This window comes from Scleropages formosus, chromosome 22 (assembly GCF_900964775.1).
Source record: "Scleropages formosus chromosome 22, fSclFor1.1, whole genome shotgun sequence".
NCBI classification, from domain to species: Eukaryota; Metazoa; Chordata; class Actinopteri; order Osteoglossiformes; family Osteoglossidae; genus Scleropages; species Scleropages formosus.
In genome coordinates this window covers 6,966,111-6,987,328 of record NC_041827.1, presented here as the reverse complement: position 1 = coordinate 6,987,328, position 21,218 = coordinate 6,966,111, and the positions used below count along the sequence as shown (strand labels likewise).

The 21,218-nt window shown below is 42.4% G+C and overlaps 1 protein-coding gene across 3 annotated transcripts in view; it reads right to left on the bottom strand.

The window, feature by feature from the left end:
• Window positions 1–5,101: 5,101 nt before the first annotated feature.
• Window positions 5,102–21,218, bottom strand: part of cacnb3a (calcium channel, voltage-dependent, beta 3a) — a 48,555-nt gene continuing 32,438 nt past the window's right edge. For 2 of the 3 annotated variants that reach the window (XM_018725910.2, XM_018725911.2), the window contains 12 exons: window positions 20,682–20,801; window positions 16,702–16,824; window positions 16,381–16,499; window positions 16,109–16,185; window positions 15,818–15,837; window positions 15,498–15,578; window positions 13,956–14,014; window positions 13,616–13,716; window positions 13,038–13,189; window positions 11,808–11,903; window positions 10,050–10,220; window positions 5,102–7,396 (listed from right to left, as the gene is read on the bottom strand). In XM_018725910.2, coding sequence (XP_018581426.2) covers window positions 6,725–7,396; window positions 10,050–10,220; window positions 11,808–11,903; window positions 13,038–13,189; window positions 13,616–13,716; window positions 13,956–14,014; window positions 15,498–15,578; window positions 15,818–15,837; window positions 16,109–16,185; window positions 16,381–16,499; window positions 16,702–16,824; window positions 20,682–20,801 — 1,791 coding nt within the window. In that variant the 3' untranslated portion in view covers window positions 5,102–6,724. Of the gene's footprint in view, window positions 7,416–10,049; window positions 10,221–11,807; window positions 11,904–13,037; window positions 13,190–13,615; window positions 13,717–13,955; window positions 14,015–15,497; window positions 15,579–15,817; window positions 15,838–16,108; window positions 16,186–16,380; window positions 16,500–16,701; window positions 16,825–20,681; window positions 20,802–21,218 lie in introns of all 3 variants that reach the window. The other variant, XM_018725912.2, reaches the window with a different exon arrangement.

The window sequence follows — 21,218 nt, the reverse complement described above, 5'->3', positions numbered from 1 at the left end:
CAATGCTAGGCTTTATATTGCATACAGTATTTGATTATGTCTGATAAAGGAAGCCAGGAAATAATAGTAATCATTGTAAAATTGTGCTTCTGATATCTAAAAATCTCAATATTTAATCAGAATTGGTCCACTGGGAAGATATGCCATCAAAAAAAGGAAGAACAACAATTTGTTAAACCATAAAATTGCATTTAGACTGTTCTTGTACAACTTGAAAACAATTTTTGAAGTAACACTTCCCCTGCCAATAAAATGAAAAAACTTTTCATCAATATCATAAATCCTGATCACTTCAAAGTGATTGCTGACAAGCAAAATATAAACAGCCAAATATTTAAAGAAGAAATGCTTTAGTGAGGCCTTTTCTATTCCTCATCAAAATGTTCAGTTACACTAAATTTCATTAGTCCATCCAAGTTACACACTCCTGCGGTTCTTAATGTGGTGCAGAGGGTGAAACGCAACACTCCCCAGATCTGGGAGGAGAAGACTTAGAAAACTGGAATGCTTTGAAGAAACCTACCCAGAAAGCACTGTTCAGCAATTTTCTTCCAGATCTTACACTATTTGTGTATCTAAAGATCTATACACATACATGTTTCATGTTCGTGTCTTTCACATAGGCATGTGTTGATGTGCTTGATTACTATTTGATCATCTTGCTGAGGAAAGGTTTCATGGTATAATTTTTTCTCTCTAACCCTAACCAAAAAAGTAAAGGAAAAAAGTTGTGTGCGAAATTTCAGGAACTGTGGACAGTGAAAATTATAACACCTATATCTTCATTAAAGACAATTATACATACATGACACAGTAGGGTAACCACATAAATTTGTGTTTTTATCCAGTCAATAGAATAAACAAAAGCAGCTTTACTTTTAAAATTATTTTGATGTTGGCTTAAGTAAACGTATGCATTCTATACTCGCTCATTCACTAAAATAATATAATATAATATAATATAATATAATATAATATAATATAATATAATATATTATAATATAATATAATATGTTACACCCTTTGTGAAGGTGTGTATGGTATGAGCTTTTTTAACACAATCTGTACAATGTTTTGTGAAAGCAGTGCAATGTTATCCAAGACACTGTTATCCTGGACAAGCTTCCTGCGAGCTTCCCGACTACAGAAAGACTGCAGCTGTAGACTAAACATCATGTGCACTCTTCATATCAGTGTATCAAACCAGGTAACTGCTCCTAATAACACTTACAGTAATATTAATGCAAAGGAGATTAATGAATTCATCAGGAAACTATATCAGAACTGTATAAAGAAACAATCAGATTTTCATGCAACACTTGCATAGGTTTTTTTTTCTTTTTTCAGTCATGCTGTGATTTTTTGAAATACACAACGATAGATAAAGATACCTGTAAGATGTGAAAAGAGAGCAAAGCTGCAGTACACTTGGTAAGGGGTCACCGGCTGTTAGCGAGGCTAAGGGGAGCCGAATAGACACTTAGTGGGCAACGTTGCTCAGAAGACCTGTTGCTCACATTGCTTTTCTGCGTCCCACGTGGTAGAATTACAGGCGTACTGGAGTATCAAAACAGGCCCTTGTTCCTCCCTCGGCATTAACCTACACATCGACAAATCCAGTATGACAACTGCGCTCAAATGCGTATATGAGTTAGATGGTTAGGAGTGATCATGATTCCAGGACAAATCAATGCCACCGATGGTAAATCTTCACAAGGTTGTTTTAGATGGTTCAGCACATTCAGCGTGAAGCGGTTTACACACGTCTGCGTTGGGAACGCTTCTCTGGGTTTCCAGACTACTCTCCGAAACCCAGAGGTCCCTAATCCTCTTGGGCAGAATGCACAATGTAACAAAAATGCTATTATGTCAGTTTTTTTGCATTTTCCATTCAGATTTGTTAGATTAATCATAATTTTGGCATTAGTTCATACTATATGTCACTTTTTGGGAAATTAGCAAATTTTGACAAATTTTGGCATTGGGTTCCAGGCACCGAATATTACAACATCTTTTAGGATCTGATACTTCCTAGAAAGTTTTGGTCCAGGTGCCTTCTAGAATCTTCCAGTGCCTGTAAAGTACCAAACTAAAACTGACACTCCAGAAGAATTAGTGGTATTTTTGTGATCAGTAAACTTTGACAGTTCTTAATCAATGCCAAAATCCATATAATTGAAAACTTTGAAAAATGTTGTTGTGTTGTGATATCAGCCTGAGAATCTGAAATGAACGTGCAGTGTTGACAGCGATCACAGTGCAGAAGGGAGAAATACTTCAGTGTGGAGATCCATAATACCACTATTGGAACACGGTTGGTATCTTGTGGTCTGGAGCTTAAACACCTAAATGACCTGGGCAAGGACAGGTTGCGCTGCCACAGGGAGGGGTGGCACCTTTCAGTGGAGCACTCTACATGGGTAATCACACCGTGTCATCGTGTCACTGTGTTTAATTTACGAGTCCTGAAAAGAGAGGGCCAGGACCGGTGTTTTTCTCCACAGGAGACGGAACTAGCTTTTATTTTGCAAACTGGTGTTTTTTAGACCTTGTTGTCACTACTTCATTAGTCATTACGTTGGTTGAACACTGTTTGGACACCGTAACGGAATTAATGAGGGTTCTGAAGGCGAGCAAGTTTTTTTTTTAAAAACAGAATAATCTAGTTTTTGTTTAGCTGAACTGAGGTGCTACAGACCAGGTATCCGACGCTGAAGAAGCATGGAAAGGACTTAATGTGATAATCGTGTGTTTTAGGGCCTAAGGATTTACAGAAATACAACTAGATGTTACAGGTGACAATTTGGAAGATTCTGATCATACTTCTCAATTTCCCAAATTTTTGGGGATCTGTAAAACATAAAACAATACATTCAACAAAACAATATAAAAAAATACAACTTATGGCGATGATTTTTTACAAAGCGGGTAAGAGAACTTTGCTCCTGGAGGACTGCATTGAAAACACTTCCTGGATGGTGTGCCACCGTGGTATTTTAGGTGTTAACCAGACAATAATTCAAGACATGTTCTGAAAAACCTGCAAGACACTAAGCTCAAGGGCCACGTACAGTACCGATGCAGAGACTAGAAGGAAATATTATACTGTCAACTGTCCAAAAAAACACTGTACTGTAACTTCTTCAAAGTAGCTTGTGATTATCATAGCTTTTTGCAGGCAGAATGAGCTTCTGTGTACAGCTAAATACAAGTGCTGTGCTCAGTACAGGAAGAAACACTGGCATTATCCATCGTCAAGAATCTCTTGTCCCAAGCGGGGTCATGGCGAACCGGAGCCTAACCCGGCAACACAGGGCGCAAAGCTGAAGGGGGGAGGGGACACACTGTGGACAGGATGCCAGTCCGTCGCAGGGCACCCCAAGCAGGGCTCACACGCCAGATCCACCACAAAGCAGGCACCGGCTGAATCAGCCACGCCACCATACACGCTGGCTCTAGGAGAAATTCATTCTTATACAGTGTGAAACATAAATGTGAAGCATTGTGGGAACAGTCTCAAACTATTAACCATTCTACAGAAATAAATAAAAAATCCTAGGTCCTGGAGCTCAGGAAAACAAGGTGAATAATGCACATGAGGGGGGGTGCAGTGGGTTTGACCGGGTCTTGCTCTCTGGTGGGTCTGGGGTTCGAGCCCTACTTGAGGCCCTTTGCGATGGCCTGGCATTCTGTCCTGGGTGTGGCCCCTCCCCCTCCAGCCTTACACCCTGTGTTGCTGGGTTAGGCTCCAGGTCCCCGCAACCCCGTATGGGACAAGCGGTTTCAGACAATGTGTGTAATGCACACCATTTACATTTATTCATTTAACTGCAACTTTTCTCCAAAGTGACTTACAATTTTAAACTACTTACTTACAACTACTTACCTATTTATACTGATACTTTTTTACTGGAGCAGTTTTAAGGTAAATACCTTGCTCAAGGGCACTACAGGAGTAGGTGAGATTTAAACTCGCAACCTTTGGATCCAAAAGCAGCAGGTCTAACCACTATGCCATCAGCCCCTCTCATCCACTCCCCTGAGGCCACTATTTGTAATCCGAGTAATCCTTCGAGGACTTCAAAAGTTCTATAGGGTTTTCACATGTTTGGGAAGGACTACAAAGTATAGTGGTCAATTTCAGACTGCAGCACCACTAAATGAATACAGAAATATAGAACAATTGTATTTTTTTTATCTGTAATGACACTAACCATGTCATCTGTTCTTCCCATTGATTGTTCTGAAGTCACAGCTGCTGTCGTACTGGGAATGCTGGCACTAAGAGGACCACAGCTCCACGGTGCCGGGTGAGTGGGCAGGCAGTGTAAGACAGTCGCTGTGAGCACAATCTAACGGAACAAGAGGCCTGGCTGGAGACAAGCCACACACGGGCCTGCGATGCCATCCAAACACGAGCCAGGGTCAAAGGCAACAGCTGTTAAGGCATAATTACACAATTACATTCTGTCCATTGCATACGGTTCTATGTGTTTGTGTGTGTGCGTTGTAGAAGGAGCTACAGAGAGTAGAAACCCACACTGAAAGCATAACCCCTGCCACAGGTCCAAGAGGTGGCCTATAACCTGAAGTGTCTTCTCAGTCTCCTTAGCCTTATGGATAGAAAATTAATACTCTGGATCCGCTCCAAACAGTCCGATACAAAGCTTGTAAAATCTCATCTGCCTTCCTTTACATTATCTTTAGTGGAACAAGTAGATACTGGATGAGTACAGTGTACTAGAGTAAACATGTATATGTGACCAAGAGGGGAAGAACACTGCCATGGTTTGATCTGCACTCACTGTTCATGGTCGAGCTGCAATAACGTCCATCCCGTGACACTCTTGTTTCTCTTCGTGTCCGCCAGGGGCCTCATGGCTCTGCCAAAATTCAGCCTTGAAACGAAAAGCAACAGGACTTTCTTTCTATTACCCAGACATGGCTGTGTATTGAGAACCTACAGTGTACTGCAGCTTTACACATACAGTTCACAGTCCATATATCCGCCAATATACTTGCCACTCTCTATATATTTTTCTTCATAACTCTAAATAGAAACAATCCTAAAAGTGTAAACATGGTAACATTTCTTTGAAACAAGGTACAAGCCAATACTGACAAAGTAAGGTAGTAACTAATGAAAACCGGTTTCCCATGTATTTATGTACAATGTTCTCAGATGCATGGCCGTTTTGCGAGCAAATAAAAAGCAGCTACTTCTGCTCTTATCTACTCAAACGGCTTGTAAAATGCCTGACCTTAATGTGCAAATTGTCCTAAAATAACTATAATCATCATATAAACATGCAATGATCATGGTACATGGACGTCAGGGGGTTGAAACCTGCTAAGCGGAGCACCTAGCAGCTGCAGGCTGCACTCTACTTCTACTACACGTGACATGTGAGGGCTGCTGCGTTCACCTGCCTTTTCTCTTAACTCTCTCCAGTGTAGGGTGCAAAAGCTATAGGAGTGACACATGACAGGCATGAGTGTGTGATGGCATCATTGCAGCATGGTCAGCAGAGCAGGATTTTGCTGGCTTTGTTCCTCCATCATCTTCCTGTAGCTCTGCCGGCCCACCTTCACCTTGCAGCCATCGACCTGGAGTCGCCGTTCGGCCGACCAGCTAAGGGAAGACTTTTGGACATCTGCAGTGTCTGGAAGGAGGAGGCAGTCCTGTCGCAGAGTTGCTAACGGGGGGAAGAGCTCAGCTCCAGACAGGTCTGCATCTTTTTGTCACAGTAACAGCGCATCTGAAGGCCGACTCTCATCCTGTATGTTGTTTTTACATTCATGGATGCTACTGAAAGAAAGCTACAGAACCACGGTTTTACATAAGGGCTGACTGGTACTGTGGGATGCCATTAAGCCAAGCTTGGGCTCAGGGGTCAGTGGTGATGTGTCACTGAAAGGGAAGTGGAGGGAAGGGCCCAGCTGTTACACTGACTGCATTAGAGAGAGTTAAGGAAAAACAATTAAAGTGATTCCAAGACTTGGTTTTCCTTAAAGCCCCTCTTGAAAAAGACAATGAACTTAATGGGTTAGACGTGATATTGCTCAGAAGAACAAAGAATCTCAAACTAACTAGCTGAAGGTCATGTAAAGAAAAACCGAAGAAAAAAAAAAAAAAAAAGCTGCTTGGTTCTATGGACCTGGAAGTGAACGCATCAACCCCCCATTCCTTTTTCAGCATGAGAAACAGATGCAGTAATGCTACTACTTCAGTGTAACTGAAAAATGTGCATCACCCATGGACACACACTTGGGTCTTTACCATGTTCCCCATGTTCTGCCATAACTTTTAAAAGACCACATGCCATAAATTTGCAATTGTATGAACATTCATCCGGAATGCCTTCATTTGGACCAATGAAGCAGTGAGCAAATTTATTCTCTCACAACTTCCCTAGCATCAGAACGACTGAGATCAGAATGAAAAAGGGTCTGGATTGATGGTGGTCCCCAGTTCATAAAGAATTTAACCGTTTCCTCATGGGGAAATCTTGTGGTGGATATTAATGTACCTAACTGATCCGTCCTGCTTCTGAAGTACCTCAAACAGACCAGAAAGGCCAGCACGTCCTCACTGGGCCCTGGTAAACGGTACACCTCCAGTCAAAAGGTAAACTCTGGCTTTTGCCACCCGTTTCCTTTGGCTGTGAGGTGCCTTGACCTCCTCTTGGCTTTACTTATCTCTTTTATCAATAATGGGTCACAGCTAACATCGCATCCGTTCCACCCCACTGCCCCGGAGAACCCAAGCAGACAAAGCAGCAGGGAACACCAACAGATTTCCAAGCAATGACACCCCCACCCCACGCCCCCCGCCCCTTTTAGGGAGCAGACAAACACTGATCCCGGAGAGAGCAACCGCCATCCAATGGCTTTGACACAATCCCCTCGCCTGTGAGGTAAGGCGAGCTGATTGGACCAAAGGTGCATTGGACATGTCCCTCTTCCCTCTCCCTGACGCTGCTCCCTCCCCGGGCTCAGTAGTGGTCCCGTGGCCAGGGCCGCGTGCGCTGGCGGTTGTTGCGCTGATTGTGGCTCTCCTGGGTGTCACGCTGCAGCAGGCGGTCCTGGGACTCATGGCCGTTGGTGCTGTGTACGCCGGCAGGGTGGGTGCGGTGCGGAGGGTACATGTCACGGTAGGTGTGAGCGTGGCGGGGGGGCTCATACTCCTCTTCCTCCTCTTCCTCCTCCTCATCCTCCTCCTCCTCCTCCTCTTCTTCCTCTTCCTCTTCCTCCCCGCGGTGCAGATGGCGTGAGCCCCCCCTCCTGCCTCGGGACAGAGAGTCGCTGGCCTCGTCAGAAGGCATGAGGCTGTCCTGCTCCACGGGGGAGTGAGGTTCCCCCACGTCGTCCTCCTCCACTCCTCCCAGCTCCCCACCTGAGAGCAGTTGCTGATCCTGATCAGGGGTGTTGGGGTAAAGACAACATGGGACAGCCACAGCATTTTAAAGCACGGCCACTACTCATAGGCGCTTCCAGGTTCTAGGTTTTTTCACTCCAAAGAAAAATGGCTTTGCACCAGCACTCAAAAAAAGGCACTGAACCCGAACGTATGGGTAGCAGTCGGACGCCTTACAGCTCAGCCGCCACCCAGCTAGTTTTTGTTTGCTTGCAGAACGACTCCTGCCTGTCAGTGACAGCAGTATTGGCGATTTGGACTTCATATTTGACTGGATACATGTATCACATTGATTTTCTATGTGATATGCTGTAAAATATGATATACACACTGCTAACAATATGTGTGCATTTTATTTACATTAATTGCTTGTATATAGTATATTATTGATCTTTTATGTACCATATATTAACATTATACGCACAAATTACTAGAAACATTTTCCTCTGGAGCAAAATAACGTGCAAATAAGTCACACTCATGCCAGCCACTTTACTTGAGCACTTCTAAACCTGACTGCGTTGAGTCAGGATGGCACACTGCGGCGCGCTGGGTTGGTGTAGCATTCACAAAGAGTCAGGTTTTACACAATTAGTGTTTTGTCTCGGTACCGAGGAGGTCTCTGCTTCTTCAGCAGCTGCCATAGCCGCTGTTTCAGCAGCTATTATAAAAACAAACCCTGTAGCTGCTTTGTGAATTTCCTCATGGCGCATATGAAGCTTGCATTGCCGTGTCTGCACACACACTCACACACACACACGCACACACATAAAGGATGCAAAGAAGATGCAATTAGGAGAGATGGGGTGCAGTTTTAGTTAAGAGTTTCATGGGTGGGCAGGGAAGTGAGGTGGTCTTGAATTACATTTTTTTTTTCACTTGGGTACGCAGAAGGAAATAGGTTACATGGAATTTGATCTTATTCCATTTCATCTGGGTTTGGGAAAGAGGTCAGGGCAGAGTCTGGGGTACATATACCATCCCGCTTACTCACCCCATAATGTGTAAGTGATCATTCAATTAACTCCTGTGTCTCAGAGAACTGCAAAAACGTTAGGTAGGGATGAATGAGAGGTCATCCTTGGAAGACACATTACAAGATGTCAACACTAGGCGGTGCTGCAAAAATGTGACAATATGGCAGGGTGAGACGAGGCATGGGCAGGGAGACAAACGTACAAATGTTAAGCTGGAGCTCTATCAATGCTGCATGTTCTCAGGAATCTCAACCCCAGGGTTGTTCTGCTGCTCGAGAGCCTCACATGTTTTACACCCTCCCGTACAGCGAGTGCTCAGAAACAGTTCAATGTGCTGAATCAGGTGATTCAGAGTCCACATGGACCTAAATAAAAGAGCCTTACCCTAAATCATGAGGGTGAGCAGATTCCCACTGCACTGTCTGAATGACCTCATGTAACATCAACAACCTTTGTGATCTGGTCTCTGTTGTCCCTCTAGTTCTGTTATTACCACATCCATTAAGGTCCATTCAGCCCATTAAGGTCCTTTACAAACCATTACTAACTCCACTGTAATTTGTTCCTATGCACATATTAATCCCTTTGAATGTATAGTCTGGTACATTTTTTTTCTGATGTATAAACTTTAAGGAAACAGACTACTGTTACGAATGCCTATAATACCTTGCTTTTTAATATCCTTAAGGGACACAAAGCTCTCTGTTCATTGCGTTAAAAAACAGACTGATCTTCATTATAGGACATGTGATGAAGGCCACACTGAGGCCAGTTTATTCCATCACAGCTCATTCTGAAATGCAGCGAAGCTGAACTGTGTATAAGGAATAACAAACCTTTAAATGGTATTGTTGAAGTATCCCATTTACACTTATTTATTTAGCTGAAACTTTCTCCAAAGCAATTTATAATGTAAATCTACCAGTAATTATTTACTCATTTATAGAGCTGGGTCATTTTACTGGAGCAATTTAAGATTACCACCTTGTTTAAGGGTACCACAGCTGGAGAAGGGGTTTGAACCTGTAACCTTTGAGTCCATAGGTAACAGTTTTGCTGCTTTGTTGGTGGCATCAGTGGCACAGTGAATAGTGCTGCAGTCTCACAGCACCTGGGTAGTATGAGAGGATGTGGGTTTGATTCCTGCTCAATCTATGTGGAGTTCGCATGTTCTCCCTGTGTTTGTGTGGGTTTCTTCTAGGTGCTCTGGTTTCCTTCCACAGTCCAAAGATATACTGTTCAGGTTCACTGATGTGTGGATGAAGTGATGCATTGTAAGTAGTGTATCTAGCAGTGTAAGTCATCTTGGTAAATAAGGTGTGTGGGCTGGTAACATTAAATAGAGTTCATTGGAAGTTGCTTTGGAGAAAAGCATCTGCTAAGTAAATAAATGTAGCAGCTCTAACCACTATACTACCAATTGCTTGATTGTCAGAGAAACTCTCCCTGTCTAAAATAATCTATTTATGAGTTATTACATTTTCTCAAAGCCACCACCCAACTTATCCACAGCATCTGATTTCCTTCTTATTCATTTGAAGCTCATGGTGAGGAACTTAAGATCCATGGAATGCAGATTTCTAGAACCAAACCCTTTAGACATAGGAAGCTGCTTGTGTCATCTACTGTGTCTATTGCCATGGAAACAGGCTTACCTGTAGACTGGAGACTGCTGAAGGTGGGGTCATCAGGGTTTGCTCTAAAAGAGGGTTCATGGGAGCAGAGCCGGGCAGATGGGTAGCACGCCAGTAGACTTCTAGGTACTCGGCCAAGTGCTCACAGGCATCTTCCAGCTGGTTCTCATCAAGGATGACATCAAACATCTCCTAGTTGCGAAATATAAGGCGTGATTAAAATTAGCGCTGTTATGTAGTTTATGTGCAGTAGCTCACGTTCAGCTCCATGGTCATGTCATTCAGTGAGAATGACTCCATCTACCCAGAGTAAGCTGATGTGGCGCTTAAACTTCAGGCCAAACTGACAGTGTTATTTCTGAGTCAGGTGCTATACCACCAGCAACTAACATCATTGTTTGAGAAAGTACATCAAAATCAGCCCAGCTTCACAGAACCTGATACACACACACACATTTTCTGAACCGCTTGTCCCATACGGGGTCACGGGGAACCGGAGCCTACCCGGCAACACAGGGCGTAAGGCCGGAGGGGGAGGGGACACACCCAGGACGGGACGCCAGTCCATCACAAGGCACCCCAAGCGGGAATCAAACCCCAGACCCACCGGGGAGCAGGACCCGGTCCAACCCACTGCGCCATCGCGCCCCCCTCAGAACCTGATAACCATTGGAAAAAAGAGGATCAGACTTCGCAGAATGATATTTTCACACTAACTCTGCAGCCGTCTCTGATAAGCGTTTGCCCGAATTTGTTTGAGCAATTGTGTTGATCGTGGGCAGACAGCTCTTCCAGTGAAAACACAGTTCTGCTGAAGAATGAATGGTCATGTTCCCTTCATAGGGACAGTTTTTCTTTTTTAAATAAAAGAGCATAAGAAAAGTTGTCTTTCATTTTTTCTTGGATACAAAGCCGATAACAACATTGCACTGTTGGAAGATCACGTCAAGGTAACACACTGGGGCTAGTCATGATCACTCAGCCTGGTTTTTATATACCACTTTTAAGAAAAGTTAACACTGCTTCCGTTGGAGACAACACTTCCTTCTCCTCCTTCCGGCTCCTTACATCTCAGTGGAGATGTTTTAAAAATAGCATTCTTACGCTGTACCTGAGTATGGCTGGCCTTAATGAGCCCGCGCCTGGGTCCGTGAGCTGGGAGAGAGTGTTTCAGCACGGCCCATGAGACTGCATGTCACACCCCAAACACATAAATCACAAGAATGATATCTGTACTAATAAAGCAGAGGTGCTTTAATGAGGGATTTAGACTTGCAGCCGTAATATCACAATAAAAACACTTGAAATTTAAAGGCATTCATTTTACTGCATTAACAGATCATTTTATCACATTACTGCTGTAATTTAATTATATCTTAAGCGAATATATACACTTACATTATTTTAGCTGGCCCAACCATTTATCTTAAATTTTTGACTTTGTGAAACTGTGTAACGTAATAAATACATTTCCAACAAATTTATTAATAACCTAGTATGACAGCTTTCTTTTCTCTCAGCAAACCTCTGTAAAGAAAAGAGAGCTCTTCACACTTGACCATTTACAACTGATCATCTTTGTCTTGCTTTAGTTCAGGCTGTGTGAGGAAAGTGAACACACACTATTACAGGAATGATTCTCACGTACATGGCCAGAACTGGGACACCTCCACTAGTCTGTTACTCAGGGGTAGATGACCAGGACTATCATCTGAAGTTTGAGGATAGTCACATCCATAGTGGACCAAACAAGTGTCAGTCAGCTACACCGTGACTTACCGGGGGACACTGAGCCAGTTTGTCACCAGCCATCATCTGCACATTCAGGTGTTTGCTCTGAGACTTGCCCCGGGATTTGATCAGCCGCTGAAGGACCTGAATAGATGATAGAAAGGAATAGAAACGGGGGGAAATGGATGGAGGTGCCACAGAAGCCCACCGAGAGAGATGCATGGAATTGCCAGCACTGTGATGCGCTTCCAAGAACATCAGTTCAGGTTCCAGAATCTACAACCATCAGACTCATCTATGCTGCAAATGCTAAAATGTGAACACCTGAATATGGAGGTTTTTATTCAGGGTTCAGGAAGGACATAGTGCGTATAGAGTTTACAGGTATATTTTAAGAACTTCTGCTCTCACTGCTAAGTTATAAACCAAAATGGTTCACTTAAGGGAAATAACCAGTTTAACCTAATATCTAAGCCCTGTATCAGAATGAAAACTTGAAAAAGCCTTCTTGGACTAAGGAAATCATTTTAAATTAAACACAGGACCAGACAGCCTAAAATAATCTCTCTCTCATTTCATCCCAGGTTTCTGACACAAGGTCTTTACAAATTGTCACCATCTCTCCCTATCATTTGCAAAATGTTGTTCCTCTCCCCATGTAAGACTCATCTCCTTTAGCTCAGATATTACAGTCCGTCTCCAAGTAGTTCCTAGACTTCCCTGTTTTATCTTTCCTGATGGTGTCCATCTGAGGGCAACCTTTGGGATATGTTGGTTAGTATGTGCCCATGCCATCTCACCTGCTGGTACCTGATCTCTTGAACCATGCTATAGCATTTGGTCTTCTTATGCAGTTCTTCATGAGATTACTAGCCAGAATAATAAGACCACAAATTCTTCTGAGGCAGTTCCTTTGGAATGGCTCTAGTTTCTTAATGTCACTTTGGATCGCGCTCCAACATTCAGAGCCATATAACAACATTGACTTTATGTTGCTGTTATAAATTCTAACCTTCGTTCATAAGCTGTATTGTTTGTACCTCCAGATGGGCTGACGAATAGCAAAGGCATTTTGGGTTTCACCAAGGTGTGCACAGATCTTTGCTGACAGCATTATCAGAAGTGACAAGACTTCCCGGAGAAGTAAATTCCACCACTTTTTCAAGTGGGGCACCATTTATCGTCACTAACTAGTGAAACACGGTTGTACAGAAGAAAGGCCTACTTGGTAGAACACAGCTAAACATACCAACAAGAACACACCCCCTGATGTCCTACCTTTGGTGAGGAGACTTTGACATAAACAATGATGGGGGCCAGTGAGGTTTTCGCAAGTTGTGCTGGGTGGTTAATGGTGTCTGCATCCAGGACCACCAACTGAAGGGTCTTGGCCAACTCAAATATCCTCTCAATCTCACTCTGGACCTCCGCTGAAAAGGAAGGAACAAAGAAGGACATTCCAACCGCATGACACTTAGCACATTAACAGCACCTTGGTGGTGACTTACACACCTAACTATGAGTATGTGAGTGAATGAAACACACTTCATGTTTGAATGAAAGCCAGCAAAGATGGTCTCCCCAACAAATCATTCAATGTTACTTACATTACTTACTAATAAGAGTATGACCTATTCCTTTTTGAGAACGATTTTACCTATTCTATTTATACAAAATAGGCTCTGCAGGGCTGAGCTTGTGCATGCATTCACCCTGTATACTTCATGTGATCAACCAGAACAAAATATCCAGTAGTCTTCAAATACCTCCTTAAAGTACCAGTTGTGCTTCCCCAGGCAATATGTCAGTTGAAAGCTACACCATGTCACACAAACCCCTCATTGCCCATAACTCACCCAGACTGGAACGTGTGTTGGACCTTTCCATGATGGCTCTCTTGTTGAGAACAGACCTCTTTGCCAGAGACAGATCTGCTGTCACTCTTGTGATGGAAATCCTTTACAGGCCCAGGCAGAGCAGTATGCAGAATATCGTAAGAATGAAATACGCAGACAGAAGAGGTACAAATACATGTGTCCACACACGCAGTCAGAGTGCCCAGCATTACTCTCAGATAAGACTGTTGGCTGATCCAAAATCATAGCTTTTACACAGTAGAGAACTTAATTACCAATTAGTCAGATAAATGTCAATTTAGAATTTATGATTAAGGATTCACTGTTGTTATTGACTTACCTTCCTTCAAATCTGTGCTTTAAGAAGTCAAAGAGTGCTTTCTGCATCATATCTGTCACCTGTATTGGTTAAAGAAAGGTCAGGGTTCAATGCAAAACATATTCTGCTTATCTGCTATGGTGTTAAAATTTAGTAGTCATAGAAATTGTTACAGTTATAGAAATTGTTAAGCATGGTAACTGGTAATATTTTTGTACTGGGTTTAAGGCTGTACTCTGTGCTGTGGAATGTAAGACCACTGTGGGAGAAGCAGACTGTACCAGGCACCAGGTCAGAGGTTATCTGAGAAAGGCAAGAGCATGTCATAAAAGGCTGATGGTCCTGCCTTGCCTGGAGTGAGGTCAGTTTAAGGTAAGCCAGACGACAGGGGTTGGATGGTTTGGCTTTAGGGTGAGAGGTTTTGAGAACAAAAGAAGCGGAAAGTTACTAGGCAAAAAGGCAGGAAAACACTGAACACACCTGCTGTAACGCCCTGTAATGAATTACGTATGAGCTTGGCAAATAAAAGCAGGCAATAAAGACTGATCGGGGAGACACCCATCCGGGGCTCTCCCATTGGCCGATGTTGTTGTGAAAAGTCTTTGTGTGTCTGAGTGTGTTTCTTTCACTGTCTCCTATGGCTGAAACGGGAAAGGGAAAACTTTCTTTCACACTGCTTAATTGACTCTGTAATCCAGAACAATTCATATTACTTAAAAACATTGCACTTCAAGTGGGTGCGGTGGTGCAGTGGGTTGGACCGGGTCGGACCGGGTCCTGCTCTCTGGTGGGTCTGGGGTTCGAGTCCCGCTTGGGGTGCCTTGCGGCGGACTAGTGTCCTGTCCTGGGTGTGTCCCCTCCCCCTCCGGCCTTACGCCCTGTGTTGCCGGGTAGGCTCCAGTTCCCTGCGACCCCGTATGGGACAAGCGGTTCGGAAAGTGTGTGTGTGTGTGTGCATTGCACTTCACCCATCTATACAACTGGAAGAGGCACTGTTTATACAAGAGATTCTTGGACTTAAACCTATGAATATGTACATCCTATTAACAAATCACTCATTCATTTACTGTCTTGTAATCACCACCAAGATCTGTAGGTCTCTCCCACCTTTGCATTTTATTGTGCCAATATTAATAGTTTTCTTTATTGTATTTCTTTCTTCACCTTTAGGCAGCAGACAGACATAACTGAACCAGTATCCTTCTATTTCATTGGGACAAAATGGTAAGTAGGAGATTTAAACAAGACCAGGTATCAGTTTTTTTTAACTAGATGTTACTGGATATCTCAGGTGTTCAGGAATTAAATTAAAGTGAAATAACATTTCAGGGAAATTATACACAAACAAAACCGATTCAAACCTTCACAGGACTGGCTCAAACCATTAGATCAAGAAATCTATTTATGACCCAGTCCCTTGTGATGCTCATTTCAGTATTGCAGCAGTTGTGGGAGATTTAATGCTTTTAGGCTTGAATACACTGAATTACTGAATTTCTCCATGTGTGAGACGGAAGAAGCCCACATCCTCTGTGATCTTCTTGTGTGGCAGATGGATCTCACCTCATAGCCTTTCAGAGAAGGCCCAACCAGAACCACAGGCCTCATAGAAGGTACCACATCATAGGGGGGGACATGCTCCGTCTGCAGAAGGTGATTCAGACAGCATCATCCTTCACCAGGTCAACCCACACTCTACCACACAGCATTCTGCTACGCTACTCTTGGGAGATCATGAATAATGTTTGGTAGTTTACACCCATTATCCTAAAGAAGGTTACACCAAATGTAGTGGAAGAGCAGGTAATAGAACTAAAGAACAGTCAACAGTTTCTCTTCAGCCACTTTACGCTATGAAATAAAAGAGACCCAGTCAAACCTACCTGTTTTTGCTTCTGTTTGGCTTTTGAAAACAAAAGAACAATAATCAGTGAAAATTTTAATTTTCATAAAAAGTAACAATATTTTCTACCCACACTGTTCTGGCATTGTGCATACTATTCCCTTCTCTATGATTTAGTATAAATTGCTTGTCTTTTAAGCAATTTAATGTATACAGCAGGTACCCAACTGCCGAACTTTCAGACATATTCCCCACACTTCCTTACACACCTATCAAGGAAAGCACCTGGGGTAAGAAAGACATTATGAACACATATAAACATGACACTTACCAGCAGAAGGGGGCGTGGACCTCCAACCACCAGACACCATGTCACCCAGACTGGAAGATGAATTTCCTCCAGTTTTCCTGCAGGATGGTAACTATCCATTAGCCATCACCCATTCATCCATCAAATTAACTTCTTTCAAATATAGGCAATTAATACAGACCCTCCTGCAACAGCCAGTTACTGCAACAGTGAACTCGAGGTGAGCGCTGAAGGACAGGTTTATGGGTAAGTCAGAAAGGGGGAGTGGGCTGTCGCTGGGTGGAAACCCTCACCTCTGCTGTTTCTGCTCCTGTTTGAGTCTCATAGCTTCCAAGCGGAGGGGGCTGGGGATGAAGGTGATGTCCGCCCCCTCCTTTACTAGCCTCCCGATCCACCAGTCATTGTTGTATTTCTGCAACAAAGAAAACCAGTGCAGTGGGCTCTGCTGCTGCTCAACATACCAGTGCTGGAGCTGTGTACACCCTAAAAAGTCAGCACTATTAATAACACACTGATAGGAATACCAATGATGTAGTACTGGACTTTACTGTAATGTAAAGTAACAGGTATGCTTCTTTTCATTAAAATTATGTCTGGCTTGCTTTGCCTCTCACCTCTTTAATGTGTAAAAAGTCTTTGGCTTCAAAGTTGATAGCAGCACCCTGGACAGGACAATCTTCATCGAGAGCTCCACAGTAGCTCACATTCGTTCTCACAGCAAATGCTACTGGCTTGGTCTGAAAAGCAGGAGGGATATAGCTATGGCGGACATACTGCTAGCTTTAGCTTAGGGTGTCCTACTGTTGCAGCTGACATCAGGTTTTCACAGAGCAGACAATCAAACAGAGCCCAAGACTACAGATCTCTCCTAATCTCCACTCTAAAAGTCCAGGGGCTCTTCTGACTCCAGGGCATGGTGCAGAAAGACATGGTCTGGAAGTGCACATAAAGAACTCTTTCGTTACCTATTGTTTCATGTGACACTGGCTATACTTCACAAAGAAATTATTTTTCCTGATACTTTTGTTGAAATGTATTTACTGTATTTACTATTTGCCAAGAATGTATTAATTCAAAACTCTGCAGCACTAGTTATAATACTTGAATGAATGGCCATAGTGATTCGGCCATAATTTATTTATTTACTTACTTTGTTTGTTTGTTTAGCCTAACAAAATTGCATGAAACAACTGAGGCGACCAACAGAATCAGTAAATTGTTGAAATGCATTCAGGCATACAAAATATAAATACAACTGAAAGGAAGGGGTGACAATATTTGGCAAAGGTGACCTTATAGTACAACGTCATAGATTGCAAAAAAGATGACAAGAACTTCCGAAATTTTTCAAGTCTTCTGACAAGCTCAGTGTTATTTTCTTCAACTAGAAAAGTTAAGACACTTGAGTGAACCACATTTTTGTGGACAGACATTCTGGTATAGATTAGAGGGGAACAAACCTAGCCTTCTGTTGTTAATCTTTTGAACAGCTGAATGAATGTTGTATGAATGCCATAAGTTTTTGTCCTATCACGTTCCCAGAGTAAACGCAGCAAAGTGCCCGGAACAGGCTTACTTGAAAAACACAGCTGATATTTCCCTAGAAATTAAGATTTACTGGGGTAAATCAAATTCTGGGAATTGACTTGAAGTAAAAAGGATATTTTTATTAATTAAAATGGCAATACATCTATTGTTAAAATTAAAAGAAGAAAAGTAAATTAGACCAGCCCCAATATCTTTCAAGTTTTAAATGGTCCACTCAGGAAATAAGGATTTCTTGAAGTAAGGAAATTGTTTTTTTTCTTTCTCTTTTAGAATGTAAATCCTCTTTTCTCCTACTTAGAGTGACATTACAGATAGTAAATTTAAGCGTAGAACTTAAACAATTTTACTTTAAAATAACAATGTAACCACAGTCATACTGTGGAGTGGCATAGCGACACAGAGGGTAATGCTGCCACCTCACAGCTCCTGGGGGTTTCAGGTGTGTTTTTTGAGTTCACCTCAGTTTGTGTGGAGTCTGCATGTTCTCCTCATATCCATATGGGCTTCCTCTAAGTGCTCTAGTTTCCTCACACAATTCAAAGACATGCAACTGAGGTAAAGTGGTGATGCTAAACTGTCCATTCTGTGTGTGAGTGACAGGCATCCCACCCAGGGTGAACCTCTCTAGCTTTATACCCAGTGACTCAGGGATAGGCACTGGACCACAGTGGCCTTGGCCAGGACAAGGGGTTTTTGAAAGTGAGTGAGTGAGAGTGTGTAATAATGTCATATCAAAAAAGACAACATAAACAGAATCACAAAATTAAAGAGAATGAAAAGAAAGAAAGAACAATATCAAACCCAAGCAAAACTATGAAGAATACCCAAACAGCACCTCCCCGAAGCCACCCATCCTGTCACTGTATGATTTACAAGTGCCAGGTAGAGACTGCTCCGTCCCTCTTACTTCCTATCATCTCCAGGTGCACCACCCGTTCCAGAACCCAGCATAAATAAAACACAAATGTAAAATTAAAAACCTTCCTGGGTGGGTCTGTCTGCTGTCTCTCCTGTACTTGAGATAGAATTTGCCCACAAATACCTCATGAGAAGCATGCTAGTTTCAGTGTTTTTTTTGATGAAGAAGACATTACAACAATTGCACTGAAGAATTGTCATATCACCTTTGAAGGTTTCTGTATGCAATTTATATCCTGACTTCCCTGACAATGTGAATTTAGTGATGTTTCAAAGGCTTTAGTGCAGCACCACATGTATCTTAGTTTTGCCTATCCAGCCTTGCTCAGACATCTCTTAGAGGGAAAGATACACCTGTCTGACAGCCCACTGTCAGCAAAGGAGTTCTGGCAACTTTGGAGGACAGGTAGGTTCATATAGGTATTTGAAAGACCTGAAACTGTGTTTCTTCTTTTCTTTTTAATACCTTTACTGTAGCTTTTAACTTATTAGCAGTTTTTGTATGTTATAGGAATACTCCCTGCTTGGCTCCCACTGGAGTTAGAACAGGCACAATCCACTCAGAGGAGACTCCAGGGCACACATTTACATTTATTCATTTCACTGATGCTTTTCTCCAAAGCATTACACTGTTAAGGTCACAATTATGACAGTTACAGGTTTATGATTATTTACCCATTTATACAATGGGGTAATTTTACTGGAGCAATTCAGAGTAAGTAGCTTGCTCAAGGGTACAACAGCCAGAGGTGGGGATCAAATCTGCAACCTTTGGATCCAAAGGCAGCAACCCTAAACTCTACACTACCATCCCATAGATTCAACACACATTGCAGAGATGACATCTTCCAGCTTGCCCAGGAATGCCTGGAGAGCCCCCAAAGAGGAGCTGGAGAGTGTTGGTGGAGAAAGGAAGCTTAAGAACTGCCTACTCAACCTGCTGCCACCATGACCCTCTCCAGGACAAGTGAAGGAAAGTGACCGACTAACTGCCTGTTTTGTAAGTCACCATAGAGACTCATTGGTACATTCATTTAAATATCATTATTGCATATATCACAGTTAATGTACTGGAGCAAACAGATTAAAAAATCTCATTGATATCCATCTGTTTCTATGACTTCAATAGCACATTTTGAAGGTTAATTATGTCTTCATACTGCTAGAATAAAAATACCTAATTAGATATTAGTTAATGCACCTACCAACAAATTCAAATCTCTGAATTAACAGTACAAATACGCTGAGTCCACGTTACAAATGATCAAGTTAGAATTTTTCAAAAATAGAAGCATTTTTAAGGGTTTTTTTTGCATTTTCTTAGCTACTTTTTTTAAAAAAAAATTTTTTTATTAGCAATTTTCACAAAATCGATACTAATAATAAATGAACCACATGAATTCAACTCACTTGCCCTGTGTTTACAGGTTGTGTTTAATGTTTGCAGGTGATGCTGAGGGTTTGGGATCAGTAGATGATGAACATTGCATGAACAAAATGAATTACAAACACAATTCTCATCCCAATTGTGCTGTAAGTTTAGGGGGTAGTGTATAATTTGAAAAACACTAAAACAGAAGCCCTCTGCGCCACCACGCCCCCCACTGACCAGTAACATAGGTGTTTATATAATTGTCAACTATTACGTACTGGCCATAATTGTATGTGCTATACTTTTATACGACTGGCTGAGCAGTAGGGTTGTTTACACCAGCACCACCACAAATACGTAAATAAGACGTTGCGCTACGACGTTATGACGGCTACAGCGTCGCTAGTTGATAAGAATTTTTCAACTCCATTATAATCTTATGAGACCATCATCGTATATGCGGTCAGTCGTTGCCCGAAATGTCGTTAAGCGGCACACGACTGTAATAGAGATTAGAGAGTCTGACAAAAACATCATAGAAGATTTGAACAAGGCAGTGTAAACTCCAAAAGTATAATAAAGTGAACAATAAAGTAAACATTGATATTTGATCTAGCCAGCTTTTAAAGAAATGTATGAATGGATTATTAAACTGCTTTTGTGATATCAGCCTGTATGATAAATATTTACTGTATGATGCAGGGAAACTCGTATGCCACTTCTTGTGTGTGCACTGGTGCCAGAAGGACAGCTCACCTTAGCTCTTTCAAGCTGCAGCTGGGCCTGGCGCTCGGCTTCACGCCGATACGCCTCGCGGTCCTCCTCTGCGGACAGGTCGGAATCCGAGGGTCGACTTGTGTACGAATCGGCTGAACCCTGGCGAGGGAAAAAGCCTCTGCTTCAGTGAAAGTACTGTATGTTCAGCAAAATGTGACTTTTTTTGTATGTGGCCTAGAGCTAAGCCTTGAGGAATGTCATGGTCTGAGCTACCATGAGTGTGATTTCATTATGTTTCATTTTATATATATTAGTCATAGTTCGGTACAGAGGCTGTAATACATTAAACCTAACACACATCCAGCCACGGCAAACTAAGGCAAGCACTGAAAGAAACATGCATACCTTCAGCCTTAAAATATTTTATGCTGTTTCCAAGATGAAGTTCCTTAGCCAAGGTAATAAACAGCTTAAGACAGATCAACAAATCGCAATGTTTTATATCGCTGAGTTTATGCCATCTCTAAGCAGGGCACACTGTTTAAAGGTCCAATCAAGCACAGTGACAAAGAGATA